Below are 16,455 nucleotides of genomic sequence, written 5' to 3'. Positions count from 1 at the left end.
TAACATTTGAAGTCTGCATGAAGGGCCCCTTCCTCCACTCCCCACTCTTAAATTCTCTCCCAAAAGGAAAACAGTCATCAAAACTGAAAAAATGGTGCTCAGTGAAGGGTTTAAAGACATTTTGAATTTAAAACATATTTTAAAGGTCATTTTCAGCAGTAATTATGTTTTAATGGTGGGACTCATAGCAAAAGGCTGAGTCCCACAGTTCCATTAGACTGAGTGAGAAGCAGTAAGAGTGGGGTCTCCTTAAAGCCTGGAGAAGGGAAGCGGAGGGTGTGGGGGGGGGGGAGGAAGAAGAGGGTCACAGCTGTATGGAGTAACAAGGAGCCACACAGTTAAATTTGGCCCTGGCAGGGCCATGTCCTTTCCTCTGCTTGCAGACAGTCATTCTTGGGTGCTCATGCCAGTAGGCTCAACCATGGATGGGCCAGCTCCCTGGATGTGGGCTCAGTTTGGGCCTTCCACTTCCCGAGCTGGGGCTCAGGCTGCAAGGCCTGTGTCTGTGTGCTTCCTGTCATATGAGACTGTAGCCTATGTCACTTGGGAGGATGAGTGAAGGGTTAATAACTCGCCCAAAGTAACTGGACATACTGGCCTAAACAGACGGCCTGATCTCAGTGGCTGTGGTCATCAGGTCTGCCTGCAAAGTAAGTCAGCAAAGGAGACAACCCTATTTCCAATTTTAACTCCCCCAACTTCCCCATTCTTCTCCCTTTGCTTCTTCCCACCTCTGCTCCTTTAAAAATCCAATCCAGCTAAGTCTGGACACAGCAGTCTCCCACGATGGTGGGGGGGGGGAGCTGTATCCTTCTTTGTCCATTACTCTAAATGAGTAAGGGACAATCTCTGCTGTAGAGGTCTTCTTTCTTTTATTTCAGCGTTACCTCTCAGTTGGTCCCAACCCCAGTTCTGATCTGATGAGGACATGAATATACTGACTATTTAAAATGCTAAAATTTCCTATCCTATATCTCCAACAAAACTGGCACCCCCTCTCCCCGGCCCCTTTGCAGGAAGCCTCACCTATTCAGATGCAGCACAGCACACATACACACACGGGAAACGCGCCTGTGAGCACCTACTGTTCACTGCATTTGGGAGATACTAGAAGGGATAGCCGCAGGTTAGTCTTGGGGGTCTCCTGACAAGGGAGAGGAGCAGCTCTGTTTATAGGCGGCCTGGCCTATCTTATCACAGGCATTGCACTTAATCTGAGTAGGCTTCAAGGGGGGCGTGGACAAACCCACAAAAGAATGAAAGATGAGACACACTGAATAAGGAAGTCGTGGCCTCAGGGTGTGGTACTGCCAGCCCAGTTGGGGAGAGTCCAGCTGAGCTCTGCCACGTGCAAAAGGCAGCGGTGCCCAGGCAGTGGGGTGAGGAGCGCAGAACCGAGCAAGGGCGGGCACAGTGTTCTCTGCGCACAGCCTCGCTCTCTCCACCCTGTGGCAGTGGGCTGCCTTTGGGGAACAGTGAGTGGGTTTACGGCCCTCAAGCTGACCTTCGGGGTGCAGGTCTCTGCTGAGAAGGGTGGACGTCTCGCCTGGGAGAGAGGAATGGGCACATACAGAGGCTGTTGGTGCCCGTGAGAGCCAGCAGTTGAGCGCTGGGGTGATGGGTGGGTGGAGATGTGTCCGGCCGGGGACCCTGGCCTCAAGGCGGCTGTGGGTGGAGCGGGACACGAGCAGGGGAAGGGGCGAAATACAAAAATATCCAAAAGAGGCGCAGGGCCGGACCACCGTGTTATTAAACCAAAGCATCTTATAAAACTAGAGCCATTAATAACAGGCTGCTGCCACGTCGGAATAATTTATTCAAATTGCGGGTCCCAGGATGGAGGAACAGATGCTCCCGGGCTGCTGGTGTCACTGAGAGTTCCAGGGGAGGAGGGGCGGCGCCGCGAGCCGGTGGCCCAGCTCCGGGCCCCCCAGGACGGCCTCCGCCTTCCACAGCTGCAGTGGCCTCGCCCCGGTCGGCTGGAGGGAGCGAGGTGGCTTCGGAAGGGACAGCTAGCTCACGGCAACGAATGCCAGCACGGGAAACGCGCTGGGGGCCGCGGCGACCTCCTGCCGGAACGCTGGGCAGTCCCACCCTGGCCTAGGCAGCTCGTGGCCGCTGTCGGTCCCGACCCGTAAGCACCAGTAATACAGCGTCATCCAGGAATCTTCCAGTTCACTAGGAGAAGTGCAATCAGGGGCTTTCTAGGTGCTCTGGCCACCAGTGACCTGTCTGTGAAGCCGCGGGTCTTATTTGTACGATAGAGTCATAATGTCGGAGGCATGGGGGCGGAAGAGGCGCAGAGACTCACGGGAAAGTTCTGGGCAGTGCCAATGGGCTGTTAAGGCAGGTGTATTTCCCTGCAGCATCTTGTGACCCTCACTTAAGGTCTCCACAGTGGTCTGATCAGTCCTTTTTCTGTTTTATTATTTCAGACACCAGTCTCCAGCCATGTACAGAGCTCCTCAGCGCTCTTGGTGGCATGCACCTCGGTTGGGGTGCAGAACCCTGGAAATAGACTTTCTATGCTTCCAGAGCAGGGTCAGCGGGCTAGGACAGGGTGGGGACCGAGCCTGTAGCATTTCTCCTGCTGCGGAAAGACTAGGAAAGCTGCCATAGGGTTGCCTTTGGACTCAGATCAGTCCTCTGGGTTCTGGTGCTGGTATGTGTGTGGGGATTGTCATGTCCTTAGGCTGGAAATCTGGCCCCAGTTCTACAGAGACTAGAGAACTTTAGTTGGCTCCTGGGTACCTGCCAAGATCCAGGGTATGTTAACTTCTGCAAAAGAAAGTTCTCCTGCCTGATTTTGCATCTCTAGAAGCAAAGAAGTTCTCACTCCATGATGTCATTCCTGTCCCTAATTCCTACTCTTCCTCAAATGTCACATGCTGCCAGGGAAGATGGGTGAGTGGGGGCAAGGTTCTTCTCAAATCTTCATGCCTGGGAGTCCAAACCTCCATGGAGTATATATGAATAATCTCATAGGAGATTATAGGGCATGTGTCAAACTCTACGCCTTAATCCCCCACCTCCTCCCCAACACACACACACACACACACACACACACACACACACACACACACATCATTCCCAGTGCCCCAGCTTGAGACTTGAAGTGGTTAGACAGATTGCCTCCTCTCTCTGTCTGGTAGCCTTGGGTACTGCTCACTGAACAAGTATGAAGTGGGAAAGTGGGGCCTAGCTTGTGCTCTGTGCTGCCACCTTGGGGCTTGCAGCCTCATGCTTCAGTTCTATGCCCATCAATCTCAAGGGGCCCTCTGATGACCTACCTTGCTATGAGGCAGTAGGTTAAAGGAAATGACCTAGAGGAAGCCACACTTACCTCTGGCCTGGGATCCATCCTTGATGGTACTACCATGGTGATGATCTAGACAGAAGAGGCCCTGCTGTCTCTCACATGGCCCTGACATCAATGACACTACTTGGGTTCTGGAGGGAAAAGATCATTTAAGCATTTTTTTGTTTTTTCGAGGTAGGGTCTCACTCTAGCCCAGGCTGATCTGGAATTCACTATGTAGTCTCAGGGTGGCCTCGAACTCACAGTGATCCTCCTACCTCTGCCTCCCGAGTGCTGGGATTAAAGGCGTGCGCCACCACGCCCTGCTTATTTAAGGAAATTCTTGACTGGACAGCATCAGTCAGAAAGACCAAGACAGGCCAGAGGGGCACCTCTGTCGACCTTGAATAGGGGCTGTTGGGGACTGAACAGAAACTGCAAAGTGTCATCCTAGACCCATTGTGGGGAGTCTGGGGTGTCCTACAGGACAGGTGAGGGAGGTGGGAGAGATGGCTACCCCACCCCTTCATGTGCTCCCTGCTAGACTGGCTGGGTAGGTCAGGTGGCAGCTGCCAGCCCTGTGCCTCTGCTCCTGGCAAACTGGACCCACTTGAAGCTCAAGGTTCATTTCCAGTGAAGGAGAAAGTGCAGCCCACACTCGCAGGGCAATCAGCGCACTCTGTGATGAATGGAGCCTGTGTCACTCAGCGAAAATGAATATTTCTTTGTGATAATGGCCAGATGGTAGCAACTCTCCGATCCAAATTAAAACATGCATGATAAATGCCAGGAAAACAGAGGAAGACAAAACCCCAACCTGGAGTGAATTCTCTCTATAAATCTTCTCCCCACACCCCTCCCCCCACCACAACGACCCTGTTAATAGCCATTAAATTATTAAGATGTGCTGCAAGGAGAATGCCAATGTCAGTGGCACCAGCCCCCTGCCCACCCTGCCTCTCCTGTGGGCCAGAGGAGGTGGGGAACCCAAAGCAAAGGCTATATCTCTACCTGGCCAAGAGCCCAGAGGGTGAAGCATGTTCTTGCTTATAGCCATGGGCACAAGACTGGCATCATGAAGCAATCAGAGGGTAAGGTCTGTGCCTGGCAGGCTCTGGGGAGGACAGATGTGCCTCTTCTCTAGGAGGGCACAGTCTCCATGGAGATGATAATCTAACTCTTTACGGTGCATGCAGAGGACAAGAAAGGGGGCCTGGGGTGCGGATCCAGTGGGAAAACAGCCCAGCAGGATAGACTAAGGAGGGATTGGACTGATGGGGTGCTGGGCAAGTGGGAAGGGTGGAAAAGGACGTTGGAAGGGTGGATGTGCATCTGGTTGGTGCTGAGGTCTGTGTTAGATAATGAGCCTCTAGCTTCATTCTCATGCCTCGGCCAGTTCCCTCACAGCCAGAGCCTACGTGGTCCTCAAATTCTATTGAAACCTTAGTCAGTCCTCCCTGCAGGTGGCCTGCCACCTTCCCAAGTCCAGCTTCTGCAGCCACCAGCCTCAGACCTCAGCCACAGACCCCAGGATTCATTACCTTCCACAAGCTACCCCTAACTTTAGCTCTTTAGATTGGGACTCCTGGAACTCTGACCTTGGGCCAACTCATTTCTTCATTTTCCCTGGGCAGTCTCGATGCCATGGGCCTTATACCTCTGGTCTCACTGTCTTCTCAGCCTAGAATCCCCTCCTGCAGGAAGTCCCTTCCAAAAAGCCACTCTTGCTGACCCAGATTGCCCAGTTCTCCCATTTGCTGGCTGTGGGCACAATGACTTCACTACTCATTTGTGTCAATGGGTCCCCTCTCCCTGTGTGCTTCTTCAAATCCTGGAGCTGAAAAAAGATGGGAAGGTGTCATCCTAGGGCCATGCACCTGTCTGCATGCTCCAGAGCTGTCCAGGGGCAGTAGTGCTTTCTTCTGTGGACAGTCTGTACAGGCCCAGGAGATGGCTCAGTGTGGACAGTGCTTTCCGTGCTTGCAATCCCAGAGCTGGGGAGGTGAAGACAGGAAAGTCTCTAGGGTCAGCTGGATAGCTAGGCTGGCCAAATGGGTGAGCTCTAGGTTCAGAGAGACTTTGTCTCAATAAATAGGAAGGAGAGTGTTTAAGGAAGACACATGACATCAACCTCTGGCCTCTACATGCACACACACACACACACACATGTGCCCGCATAACTGAACATGCATGCACATACTCCCACACACACTCCACTGCAATAGTCCATTTATGCAGAGCCTCAAGTATTTTGACAGACTTTGGCCAGTTACCGAGGACATCATGTCCATACCCATGGTGTTGAGATTATGTGATATCCCTGGCATGGGTCCCTGTTGACATCTAGACACTCTGCAAAACCTTTCTCATGGCCAGGCCTCAGAAAGGACAAGGCCCTGATTCAGGTTGGTTTTTCTCAGTGGAGCCTCCACAAACCTTCTCTGCCTGCTCCTCCCAGCTAGCCCCCACACTTACGTGACCATATATAGTCTCTTCCTGCTGTCGGTTGGGCTGGCACCTGCCTCAGACACCCTCTGAGGTTCCCTGCACTCCCGAGGGCATAGGTAAGGAGCGCCTTTCTGCAGACAGTGGCCTAGCCTATGCTCTGTGGACATGATGGCAGGTGTGGGTGCTGGGAGGATCCCCTCTGGGGTCAGCACCAGTGAGGAGCCTTCAGGATGTGGAGGTGCCCAGAAGGACTAAAGTATGAAGGCTAATGAGTGGTTGTGCTTTGTGGCAGTCACTCCTCTCCCAGTCTGCTCAGCCAACTACAGGGCCATGGCAAGGCACGAGGAACTCTCACTGGAGGCTCTGGGTGGTGTAATGTGACGTAGGTCCCCACCGACCTCCCTATCTCCTCTGAGAGCTCCAGGAGCTACTGCTCAGTTACTGACAGGGCTGTCTTTCCTCCACCCTGGGTTAGGAGAGTCCGAGCAGAAGCAGGCTCCACCAGCACAGACAGGGAAGAGGACTACAGACACATGATTAAGATGGGCCATACAAGATTAGCAGTTAAGGTGCTTGCCTGCAGAGCCTAAGAACCCATGTTCAACTCTCCAGGTCCCATGTGAGCCAGACGCAGAAGGTGACGTAAATGCTTAAGGTCACACATGTGCACAAGATGGCACACACGTCTAGAGTTCAACTGCAGTGGCCGGAGGCCCTGGGGTGCCAATTCTCCTCTCTCTCTCATAAAAAAGAAATACAAGCCAGGTGTGGTGGTGGCACACGCCTTTAATCCTAGCACTTGGGAGGCAGAGGTAGGAGGACTGCTGTGAGTTCAAGGCCAGCCTGAGACTATATAGTGAATTCTGGGTCATTCTAGGCTAGACCAAGACCCTACCTTGAAAATAGAAAAAAGAAAGAAAGAAAAAAAATGGGCCAAACACTTGGCCAGAGGAGGAGAAAAGACAGGAGCCCTAGAATTCGCCTCTGTGTGTTTAGTACAGGCACATATCCCTGGAAGACAGAAGGAAGGAGGCCGCAGTGCACTAAGTCTGGGTCTTCCCTGTTCCAGAAAGCAGACATTTCTCCCAGCCAACCCAGTCTTCATATTTAAAAACATAGAGCCTAGAATCTAGACTGTTACCTATCTGCTCCTGTTTCCAAAATAACACTTATGCCTTGTCACCCCTAACCCACAGGGCTGAAAGGGCCATTATCTTCTGAAAAATCAAGGCTCCAACACCTTGCCTAATCTCTCAAGCACATCCCCAGCCTGGCTCACAGGATGCCCCACACTGATCATTTCTCCACGTGGCAAGTTCTGCTTTTTGAGCCCCGGGCAGGGGCTGATGCTCTCATCGCTGCTCCACACTCTCTGTTCCCTCTTCCTGATCCCCTATGTCCCTCTCACCATGCCCATACTGTTATCATACTATCCCAGTGAGGTGTACCAGGGCCCGAGGACACTGGATACTTCTCGCCTGCACCAGTGTCGAGGACTGCCTGGCACTTTGAACTACTCTGTTTTCCCCATATTCCCAGGATGTAGGGGATCTCCCCTGCATGCTCACACAGTGCAGGGATTAGAATACCTTGGGAGTTGGGATGGGGTGGGACACCAGAGGGGGCCTGGTTCCATCTCTCCATCATTCCTATTCTTGGGTGCACAGGCAGGAGGCACCTTTTAAATATCATCCAGAAGGCCATTTGCTATGATTAATATCCCATTTCCCCTGAAATAGTGCTTTGCTAAATTAGCTGGGGCCAGAGGGAATTTGTTGAGGAGCTTGGAGTCTCAACTTAACTTTCCTAATGTATTAAAAAAAAACTTCAAAAACAAAATGCAGATCAATCAACACACCCTCCCCCAGCTGAAAACCTCAAGTCCATTTACATTCAGTAGGTTTGCAGTTAATTATATTTTCACACCTATGGCGGGAGGGAGTTACAGATGTATTTATAATGTGTGTCTGCCCACTGGAGCTCCTTGAGGCCTCCCGGGGGACCCTTCCCTAACAGCTACCTCCCCAGTTACAAAGACATGTCTTCATACAGCTGCTGTTTGTTGAAACGTGTAGAAACTGGAGGTGGCTTTCTGAGTTTTTAAAATTCCTTTTCAAAAAGTGCTTAGGACAGAAGGGAACAACGAGTCCTTTAAGTTGTCAGTCAGAAGGACTAGGGTTTATTGGGAGCCAAACCACCCAGGGAGGGGAGAATTCTGAGAAACTAAGATCTGAAAATGCTTAAGCCAAAATGGGAGAGATTGTGCACATAGATATGATTGAACTTGACCATCAGGGAAGCCATATCTTGGGCAGACAATCATGCCTGGCTATGAGTTTGTCATCTTTTAGTCCTTCCAAATCTTTTAGATCACACACACAGGACCTGGCTGGACCTCCAGTGGCACTTGGAATGCCTGAACTATGCTCTCCTATGTATGAGCTGAATGCTGCCACGGCTCGGAAATGACAGGCACACCACAGATCCACTGGGACACAAGCTTTGGGGTTGATGCAAGGGTGAATGTGATTATCAGGGCTGGGGGAGTTAGCTCTGGCTGCAAAATGCTTGTAATACAAGCATGAGGACTTAAGTTTGATCCCCAGAACCCATGTCAAAAATGACAGGCGTGGTGGTGTGCACTTACAATCCTAGTACTGGGGAGGTGGAGGCAGCTAGATCACTGGGGCTGGTCTGCTAACCAGTCTAACTTACTTGACAAGCTCTAGGCCAATGAGAGATTGTCTTAAAAAAAAAAGTGTTCCCGAGGAATGACACTTGAAGTTGTCCTCTGGTCCTCACATGAACGCACACTTGCATATACACATGCACACACTTTTGAACATGCACACACATGAATACCAAAACATACACACACAACAATTACAAATAAAAATTACATGACCACCTACGATACAACTTGAGAAATTCCACTGGGAGAGGCAGGACAAGACGGCATAGGAGGATGAAACAGGAGTGTCACCAGAGCAGTACAAACACAGCCCAGCTTTGGGGACTCAGCAAGGGCAGGGTCTGCTGATGGGAGAACATTTTCTGCTCTAAAGTGTTTGTGGATCCTTCTTCAGGTGGCAGCTGTGGGCCTCACTCAGCACTGCTCCCTCAGGCCCAGCTAGGGCCAGCTCTGATCATGCCTGGGTCTCCCAAGTGAGAGGCCAGGATGTGGCTTGGGAGAACAAAGCCTTGTGATCTGAAGACAGAGAGGATGGCTTTGGATTGGGTGCACCTGGCCCTCTAGCTTGGTAATCCCTCCCTCCTACCTGGCCTACAGGCTTCCTGAGGGGAGGTTCTGTTCTGACAAAAGCCTGGGTCCTGTGAGTCAGTCATTCATTGCTCTGGAAAATTAGAAAATAGACACTTTTGTATGTTTTATTTCTATAAATGGGGCCAACCTGGATGTCCATTTTGTTGGAACACTAGCTCAACAGACTTTCAAGTATATGGGGACTGAATTGCTGGTAGAATCCAGAAGTGAGAAATACAGCATCCAGTGGTCAATAGTTATGGCCATGGGTCTCTCCAGCCACATTCCTGGGACTGATCCACTGTGGGAGCAGGCAGCTGTCCTGCCTGGGCCTGTACCCCCTCACCCCCAGCTGATTCCAACAGCTCCTTGGAGCCTTTAAAGACTGCACGTGGTCTGTCTGTTTAGAAATAAAATAATGCTCGAAGGAGAAATGAGGAACTTAATAGGATTTCAAAAGCCACAGGACCCGATGGGGCTACAGATGGTGGATGGGCCGGGAGGAGGGAATGGGCCTGGGTTTATGGTGGGGAACGTGGCCTCAGGGAGGGCCTGGGATCTGCGTCACATGCATTGTGTCCAACCTCATTAGCTGGCCCAGCGGGACTCCACTGACACACCAGTGCCTCAGCTATGAAGAGAAGGACGCTCTGAAGATGTCATTAAATGGACTAAACTTGGGGAGGGGGCAACAGCAAAGAGCTGTAAGAAGTTGACAGAACAACCCAGCCAGCAAATGCCTTGAGGGTCCAGGTGAAACTGAATGGCTCTCCCAGCTGGGTCTGTCACACCTGCCCTATCCTCCCAGACCTTCCTAGCTCTGCCCAGTTCCAGGAGAGAAGGGAAAAACTGGGATATAGACAGATCAGAGGGAGAGCATGGGCTCCCAGGTCTAGGTATGTAGGCTCAGTGAGCAGACCAAACTTGGGATATTTAGCCTCAATCACATCTGTAGAACCCAGGGAAGCAAGGAGAAGTAAAAGAGGTTTCTTTGCCTTCTAGAAGATTTCCTGGAGGTCTGACAATAGCAGCTTACTGGACTACCTCTCTGAGCTCTTTTCTAAGCTGAGCTCAGGGCTCCTGCTTTCCCCAGCCTGCCCCAAGCCCTGTGGCAGCAGGGAACAGACTTAAGTGAGCACCCTCCTACTGTCTCATTCACCTGACCGACCTCGCCAGACTGATCAGGTGTCCCTCTAGGTGCCATTAGGTTCTTGTCTCAGCCTCCCTTCCCCGACCTCCCATTTGCCAGGGAGGGACTTGGGAGCCACCCCTCAGTGACCTGTCCTCCCCCACCCCCACATAGGTCTCACCTGTCCATGTTTTCTGCTAACTATTTGACCCAAGTTTTAAGCAATTTGGTCAGATTCTGCCATAAATGTGACCACCTTTGTATGGGTACAATTCTAGCTCTGGAGCCAAGGAGTGGGGAAGATAACAGGGGACAGCTTGGAAGACTGACTTCAACCTTGCTTGTGTCCCTGCTCGAGGGCTTCCTGAAACCAGACCTGTCTACTTTGAACCTGGCTAAGAGTTGGGTCTGTTACCCTGAGGCCCAGTGGAACCCAGCCTTCACTTTGCTTCTTATGTGATTGGAACTAACCTCTCACCAGTGAACAAGAACATAACCCCCGACTGTGTCTGTCAGCCTCAGCTAGCAGTCCATCCTTCCAGAGGCCCTATCATATTCACACCCATGCCCAGAATGCCCTCTCCTCATGTGTGAGCTAACGTGACCAGAGGAAACTGCTAGAAGCACAAGAAGGAATGAGAATCTGGGTCCTCCACATGGGCAGGGCAGGGAGAAGATTCCCTCCTGTCACGGCCCTGGGCCCTACACTTTCCTAGACAGAAAACACATCCCTTTCTGCTGCCTTTCTAGAGAGCAGCCATGAGCACGTTCTCAGGTTTTTGAATCCTGAGTAGCTTGGGAGCAAAGTTCCTGGATCTGGGATGTAGACAGGACTTGGGCTTGAGCAGGGAGGGGGCCCCGATATCCACTTTCTCTGGGCCTTCTTTTCCTGTCCCTCCAGCCTCCTCCCAGCTGTGCAAATCTTTCTTTCATTCCTCCTCCACCACCCAACTCCTGTGCTCTTCTCTACACCCTTCTCTTGTTCCCCATTTTTCAAATCATTTATGATCTTTCCCTCCCCTCACCCTCTTCCTTGTCCCCAGAAGAAGTATTTGGTGGGTATTAAATTATTTTAAACCAACTTTTTTTTAAAAATGGCTTGGTGATAGTGCTGACTCAGGACCATCTCCCTGTTTAATATTAAATATGCAATTAATAGATAGATGTTTAGGTTTGGCTTTCTGTCCCCCCTCTCCAATGCAGGAAGAATAAAAGAGCTGATTAATCTAGCTTGGGGCAAGTGTCAGAGCAGGAGATATATGAGAGAAAGGCGATGAGGTTAGCAGCTTGGAGTCAGACAGCGACTGCCTCCCAGGCAGGGAATGGGAGAAGAATATTGGAGGTGGCACTTGGCAGGGCTGGGGACAGAGGGGATGCCAGACACACACTTGGAGTCTGGAACCCCCCCCCCCCACAGAGCAAATTCTGACTGGTCCCTTGTGAGGCCTCTCTAGGTGTAACCTTGTTCATGCCATCCTCATGTTTTCCCCAAGTTGAGAATCCTCCTCCTTCAAGGCCATTACCTCCTCCAAGTTCTTTGGCTGTCTCTACCTGGCCAGGTCTCCTGTCTTCTCCCATCGAGCTTCTGACCACTATAGGGTCCCTATTTGGAGTCCCCTTTCTGGGACAACTGGTGGCACCTACCATCCAAGCTGCCTGCCTACTCTGGATGCCTCTTTTATGACACGCACAAGATGCTCTACCTGAACAGCGGCTCGCAGGTAGTCACTACACACCTGGGTGACCCAGGCCAGTGTCTCACTGGGCCTGCCTTTTAGAGATTGTATCTAGGACAGGTCCTGCACTCCGACCCCTGGGTGAGACCAGGGGAGGACAGTATTCCTGTCATAGACAAGGAAGGGGCCCAAGCAGGCATTGAGACCCAAGTGGGCTTGCTCACTCAGGCCTCTCACACCTGAGCCATCTTTACCTTTCAACAAAGTGGACCTGGACTATCAGGGTCCTGGTGTCTCTGCCCCAGGGCATGGAGTCCCTTTATATAGTGTCAGACCCTGCAGGGTAGGACCTGAGGCTCTGGTAAAGAAAAGCCTGAGCCTTTCAGGTCAGCAGCTTAAAGCAGGGGAGGTGAGGGCATGCTCTGGAAGAGACCATAGATGCCAGGGGCTAGCATATCACCTGTGGTCACACTACAATTCCCTCCAGAACAACTGACTCTGTTTTAAGTGTCTTTAGCATATCTTACTTATGCCCTTAATTCCATCATTAACTTTTGTTGGAAGAAGGATGAGGACAAAAGAGGTTCCTTACTGGCCACCTGAACTAATGGGCAGGGCAGAGGGCTGTGAGTCTGGGAGGTGGTGACCAGGAGCTTCCTGTGCCAGACCCTATAGTGGTCAGAAGCTTGATGAGACCTGGCCAGGAGGCAGAGGACACCTGGGACTGACTGTGCAGTCTACCTTTGCCTCCAAGATCTGGACCTACTAGCCCTGCCTGGAAAGGCACAGGCTGGACAGCAACTTGGAAACTGGATGGATGTCTCTTTCTCAGGGTTAGACACTCCAGCTTGTGCCCTACTGAATGAAATCTTCCTGGGTTTTTCAATTCCTGTTCTGGGAGAGACCCTTATCTGGAGGATATCACTCCCCTAGCTGTCGGAGATGGGAATGAAAGTAGGTGGCTTTTCCCCTCTGGACCACCTGCCTGCACCTGACTGTACTTGGACTACAGCCTGTAGCTGGTGGACAGGACAGAGTATCTCCTTGGGGATCTTGGGCCTGATCAGGGACTGAGTTTGGCTCCCTTCTTGGGGAAGAGTTCAGGGCTGAGGCTGACATGCAGGGCACAATAGGTGCATGTGAAGAGGAAGGGCTGGCGGTGACCTGATGAGTAAGAAAGACTATGCCCTCTTCCTCAAGGAGGCTGGTCATGACCCTAGCAGGCACCTGCAAGCACCCCCTCCCTGAGTCTAAGATGGCTCCTTTGCCTAGGTTGGGCTGGGTGCCAAGTGCCACAGGGAAGGGGCAGCGTGTTGTGTGTATGGAGCCTGTGCCCTATTGGGATGCTGGGGTAGGGGTGGGAGCCTTCACCATCATCACCTCCCCTTTCATTTTCTTTCAACATTGCCGCAAGTCTGGCCCCGCCTGGTTCAGCCACCTCGTGCCAGCCTTTGGTGGACTCCATGTTCTGGGACAGGCATTTGTGGAGGCCATGTCCTCCTCTGTCTCCTCCCAGACACTTGCCACCCTACTCGCGTCAACCTCTTGGACCTTTACCTTGTGCTGGTCTAGAGTGGCCCACACCTGCCTGTGGCTACCGAGACTCTTGCATTTACAACCTCTCTCTGGCCTAAATTCTCAAGTCTGCAAACATCGCCTCGCTCCGGCCAAGCCAGGCATTGCTCTACTACTCACATCGCATCGCAGTGGGATTTTCTGAGGCAGACAGGCCCCTTCTGGAAAAGAATGCCCCCATATAGTACCTTGTTTTCTTAGAGAGGCCTCCACCCCAGAGCAGCAAAGCCGGGTCCCCGCCCCCAGCGCGGGGTGCGGGCGTCGGTGGGGGCAGCAGGAGGCGGGCGGGGAGGGAGGAGCGGTAGGGGGCAGAGACAAGTGGGCCCTCACGTGAAGGGGGCTGGCGCAGGCAGCTACTACCTCCTCGACTCTCGCTGTCCGCGGGCTTCACCTGGATCGGCCGGTTCATCTGGAACAGAGCAGAGAGGACAACGTTACCGCAGGCTGGGCCGGAAGGGCGGAGGCCTTGCTCCGGAGACCCGCGCCCGAGCCCGGCCACACCCAAGCGTGAACTCGCACGCCTCGAGCAAGCAGGTGCGGACACCCGCAGCTCCACCGGGCTCCCCGAGGTCAGAGAATCTCCTGGAGACCCAGTGGAGCCCCTCTTTCCACCCTGGAGGTGGACCAGAGGCACACCTGCCGCCCCGCCTGCACCCCTCAAGTTGGCCGGCTCTGCCGAGCTGCTCTCTGATCCCACCGGATGCCAGCACGCTCCATCCTCGCCATTTCTGACGCAGGCCTGTGAGACACAGGTGACTGAAGTCTGGACTGCCACTTCCTCGGCTGGAGTGGAGCTCTGGACTGGGCTTCTCGGTGGCAGTCAGAGAGGTCCCGTGAGGGCGGCGTGGACACCCGCTCCTGGTCCCGTGCGCGGGCGCTGCGAGGACACTTCGCCTTCAGCCTGCACGGGCCCTTCTCTGGGGTTCACGTAATGCCGCTTTGGGCCGCTAGGGGTCTCTGAACTCCAGGCATCCTGGCTCCGCTGCCCAGCTTCAACCCCAGCCTGCAGGCACCAGGGTGGGCTCTCCATCCCTGAGCTCCCCTCGTATTTCAGACAATAAAAATGATAGAAACCACGAAATGCATCGTACTTTATGTCTTCGCCGGTGCTTCTCTTGTGGCGCTCTCAGATCCCCTTTTGCGTTTCCGTTTCTCGCAGAAGCGCAGACTCAGAGGCAGGAGGGCTGCCCAAGCGCCCCTGTTACAGAGACAGAGATGCCCAGGCCAGGACATGGTCACGTGCTTTCCCAGGCCACCCTGTGGTAGGGTCAGCCTACCTTCTCCCGCACCTTGAGAGCTTGTTGCCAGTATCCCTCCCTTACTGGGCCCGGATCGGCCAGTCACAAGCTGACTCTTGACTTCAGACCTAGGATTTGAAGTGACTTTTGGCTAGATTGAGACGAACTGGGGGTGGGGTGGGGAGAGAATGTGTGTGACTCAGCAAGGTGACTCAGAGGCCAGGGGAAGGGCAGAGCTGTGCAATGAAGGACAGAGGCAGCAAGCGGGGCTCCTAGCAGACAGGAAAGCAGAGGCAGGGAGCCAGGGGCCATGAGGCTGGCTGCTGGGAGTCATGGTGGTGGGCTTTGCCGCAGTTGACAGCACTGGTGGTGATGGTGGAAACAAAGATGCTTTGTGGGGGGATTCCAGCCCCAGGGGGATTATCTTGTTACCACAAGCTTCCATTACAGAGAAGGAAGAGGAGTGGGATGATGTTTCTGGATCCTCCTCAAAACACCTTTTCAGACCTTGAAGTAAGCAAAGGGTCTAAAAGGCCAAGCAGCTTTGGGTTATGGGAGCGGAGTTCCAGGAGGGGCCATGTCACACTCCTCATTGGCTGGTAAGATGCAGCATCTCACTTTTCCCAAGTTGTCCTTCATTTGGATATTCCTTCTCCCCATTTTAAAGCTATCCACCTAGGCCCTGCTTAGCTTCTGAGATCAGACAAGACGAGCTAATTCAAGGTGGTGTGGCCAGAGACCTGGGATGCCCCTTTTACTTGTTTCCCCCAAACCTGAAATATTCTATCCCAGAAACATCCTGAGACTCTGGCTGCTGCATTCTTGTGCATGAATTTCTACAACCTTCATGCTTCTGTAAGTCCACAGTTCTCTGAGGCCTAGGTCAAGTCACTATTTGCATATTGTTGGGGAGGAAGCCTGGCTGGGAGCCTTCCCAGAGGGTCAGGAGGAGTGCAACAATCCTTATGTTTTCTGTCACTGACCCCACCTGTGCCAGGTGGAAGAGCCCAAAGATTAAATGAAGAAGATAAGACATCCCTGTGGTCAGGATAGCTTAGGGCCAGGTTCTTTGGGCCATCAACTTGCAAACAAATGTTTTAGCACAGACCACCACCTCTCACCACACATATCCAAACCTTTCTCCCTAAGCTCATGCCTTGGACCTGCAGCATTCCCTTCCTCTGACATTCTACCACTTTTTAAGGCTAGTCCACAAAGTCCCTGTTATAGAATGAATTTTATTCCTTCTCCACTCATATGGTGATGCTATAGTCTCCAGTGTGATTATACTTAGAAGAATGATCATTGAGGAGGTAATTATGGCTGCATGAAGGTTTAAGGACAGCTCTCATATGATTGATGTCCTTATGAGACAAAGAGGAAAAACCATGGACATATATACACAGACAAAAGGCCACGTGAGGACACAGCAAGGTGTTCCTCTTCAAACAAGGAAGAAAGCCCTCACCTGAAATCAACCCTTTCCACTCCTTGATCTTGGGCTTCTAGTCTCCAGAAGAGTGAAAAATATGTGTGCATAGTTTAAGCCACCTGGGCACCTTGGTGTATGTAGCAGCCCTGGCATGAATGAACCCCAGCCCATGGGGCTCGGCTAGTACCTGAGGGAAAGAATCCTACAAAGCATAAATTCACTTCCTTCCATTTTACAAGAATGCTTGAAGCTGGGGATTGGCTTAGAGAGATGGGGGCTTAGTTTGCCGACATCCCCAAATGGATCCACAACATCAGAGAACAGAACGAGCTTCTGAATGTTATACTGCTAGGTGATTATAACTTCTGGGATGTATGTGAATAGAGTAACTCCAAGC

The 16,455-nt window shown here is 52.3% G+C and overlaps 1 protein-coding gene across 44 annotated transcripts in view; it reads right to left on the bottom strand.

Annotated features, from left to right (window-relative positions):
- Positions 1–16,455, bottom strand: part of Celf4 (CUGBP Elav-like family member 4) — a 286,218-nt gene that overhangs the window by 52,848 nt on the left and 216,915 nt on the right. For 24 of the 44 annotated variants that reach the window (XM_045135338.1, XM_045135344.1, XM_012950739.2 and 21 more), the window contains exon 3: positions 13,719–13,797. In XM_045135338.1, the coding sequence (XP_044991273.1) occupies positions 13,719–13,797 (79 nt within the window). The remainder of the gene's footprint in view (positions 1–13,718; positions 13,798–16,455) is intronic. The other 20 variants (XM_045135347.1, XM_045135355.1, XM_045135363.1 and 17 more) reach the window with 1 other exon arrangement.

This window comes from Jaculus jaculus, chromosome 15 (genome assembly GCF_020740685.1).
Source record: "Jaculus jaculus isolate mJacJac1 chromosome 15, mJacJac1.mat.Y.cur, whole genome shotgun sequence".
Classification (NCBI taxonomy): domain Eukaryota; kingdom Metazoa; phylum Chordata; class Mammalia; order Rodentia; family Dipodidae; genus Jaculus; species Jaculus jaculus.
The sequence above is the reverse complement of the archived record's forward strand: the minus strand, read 5'-3'. Positions and strand labels throughout refer to the sequence as shown.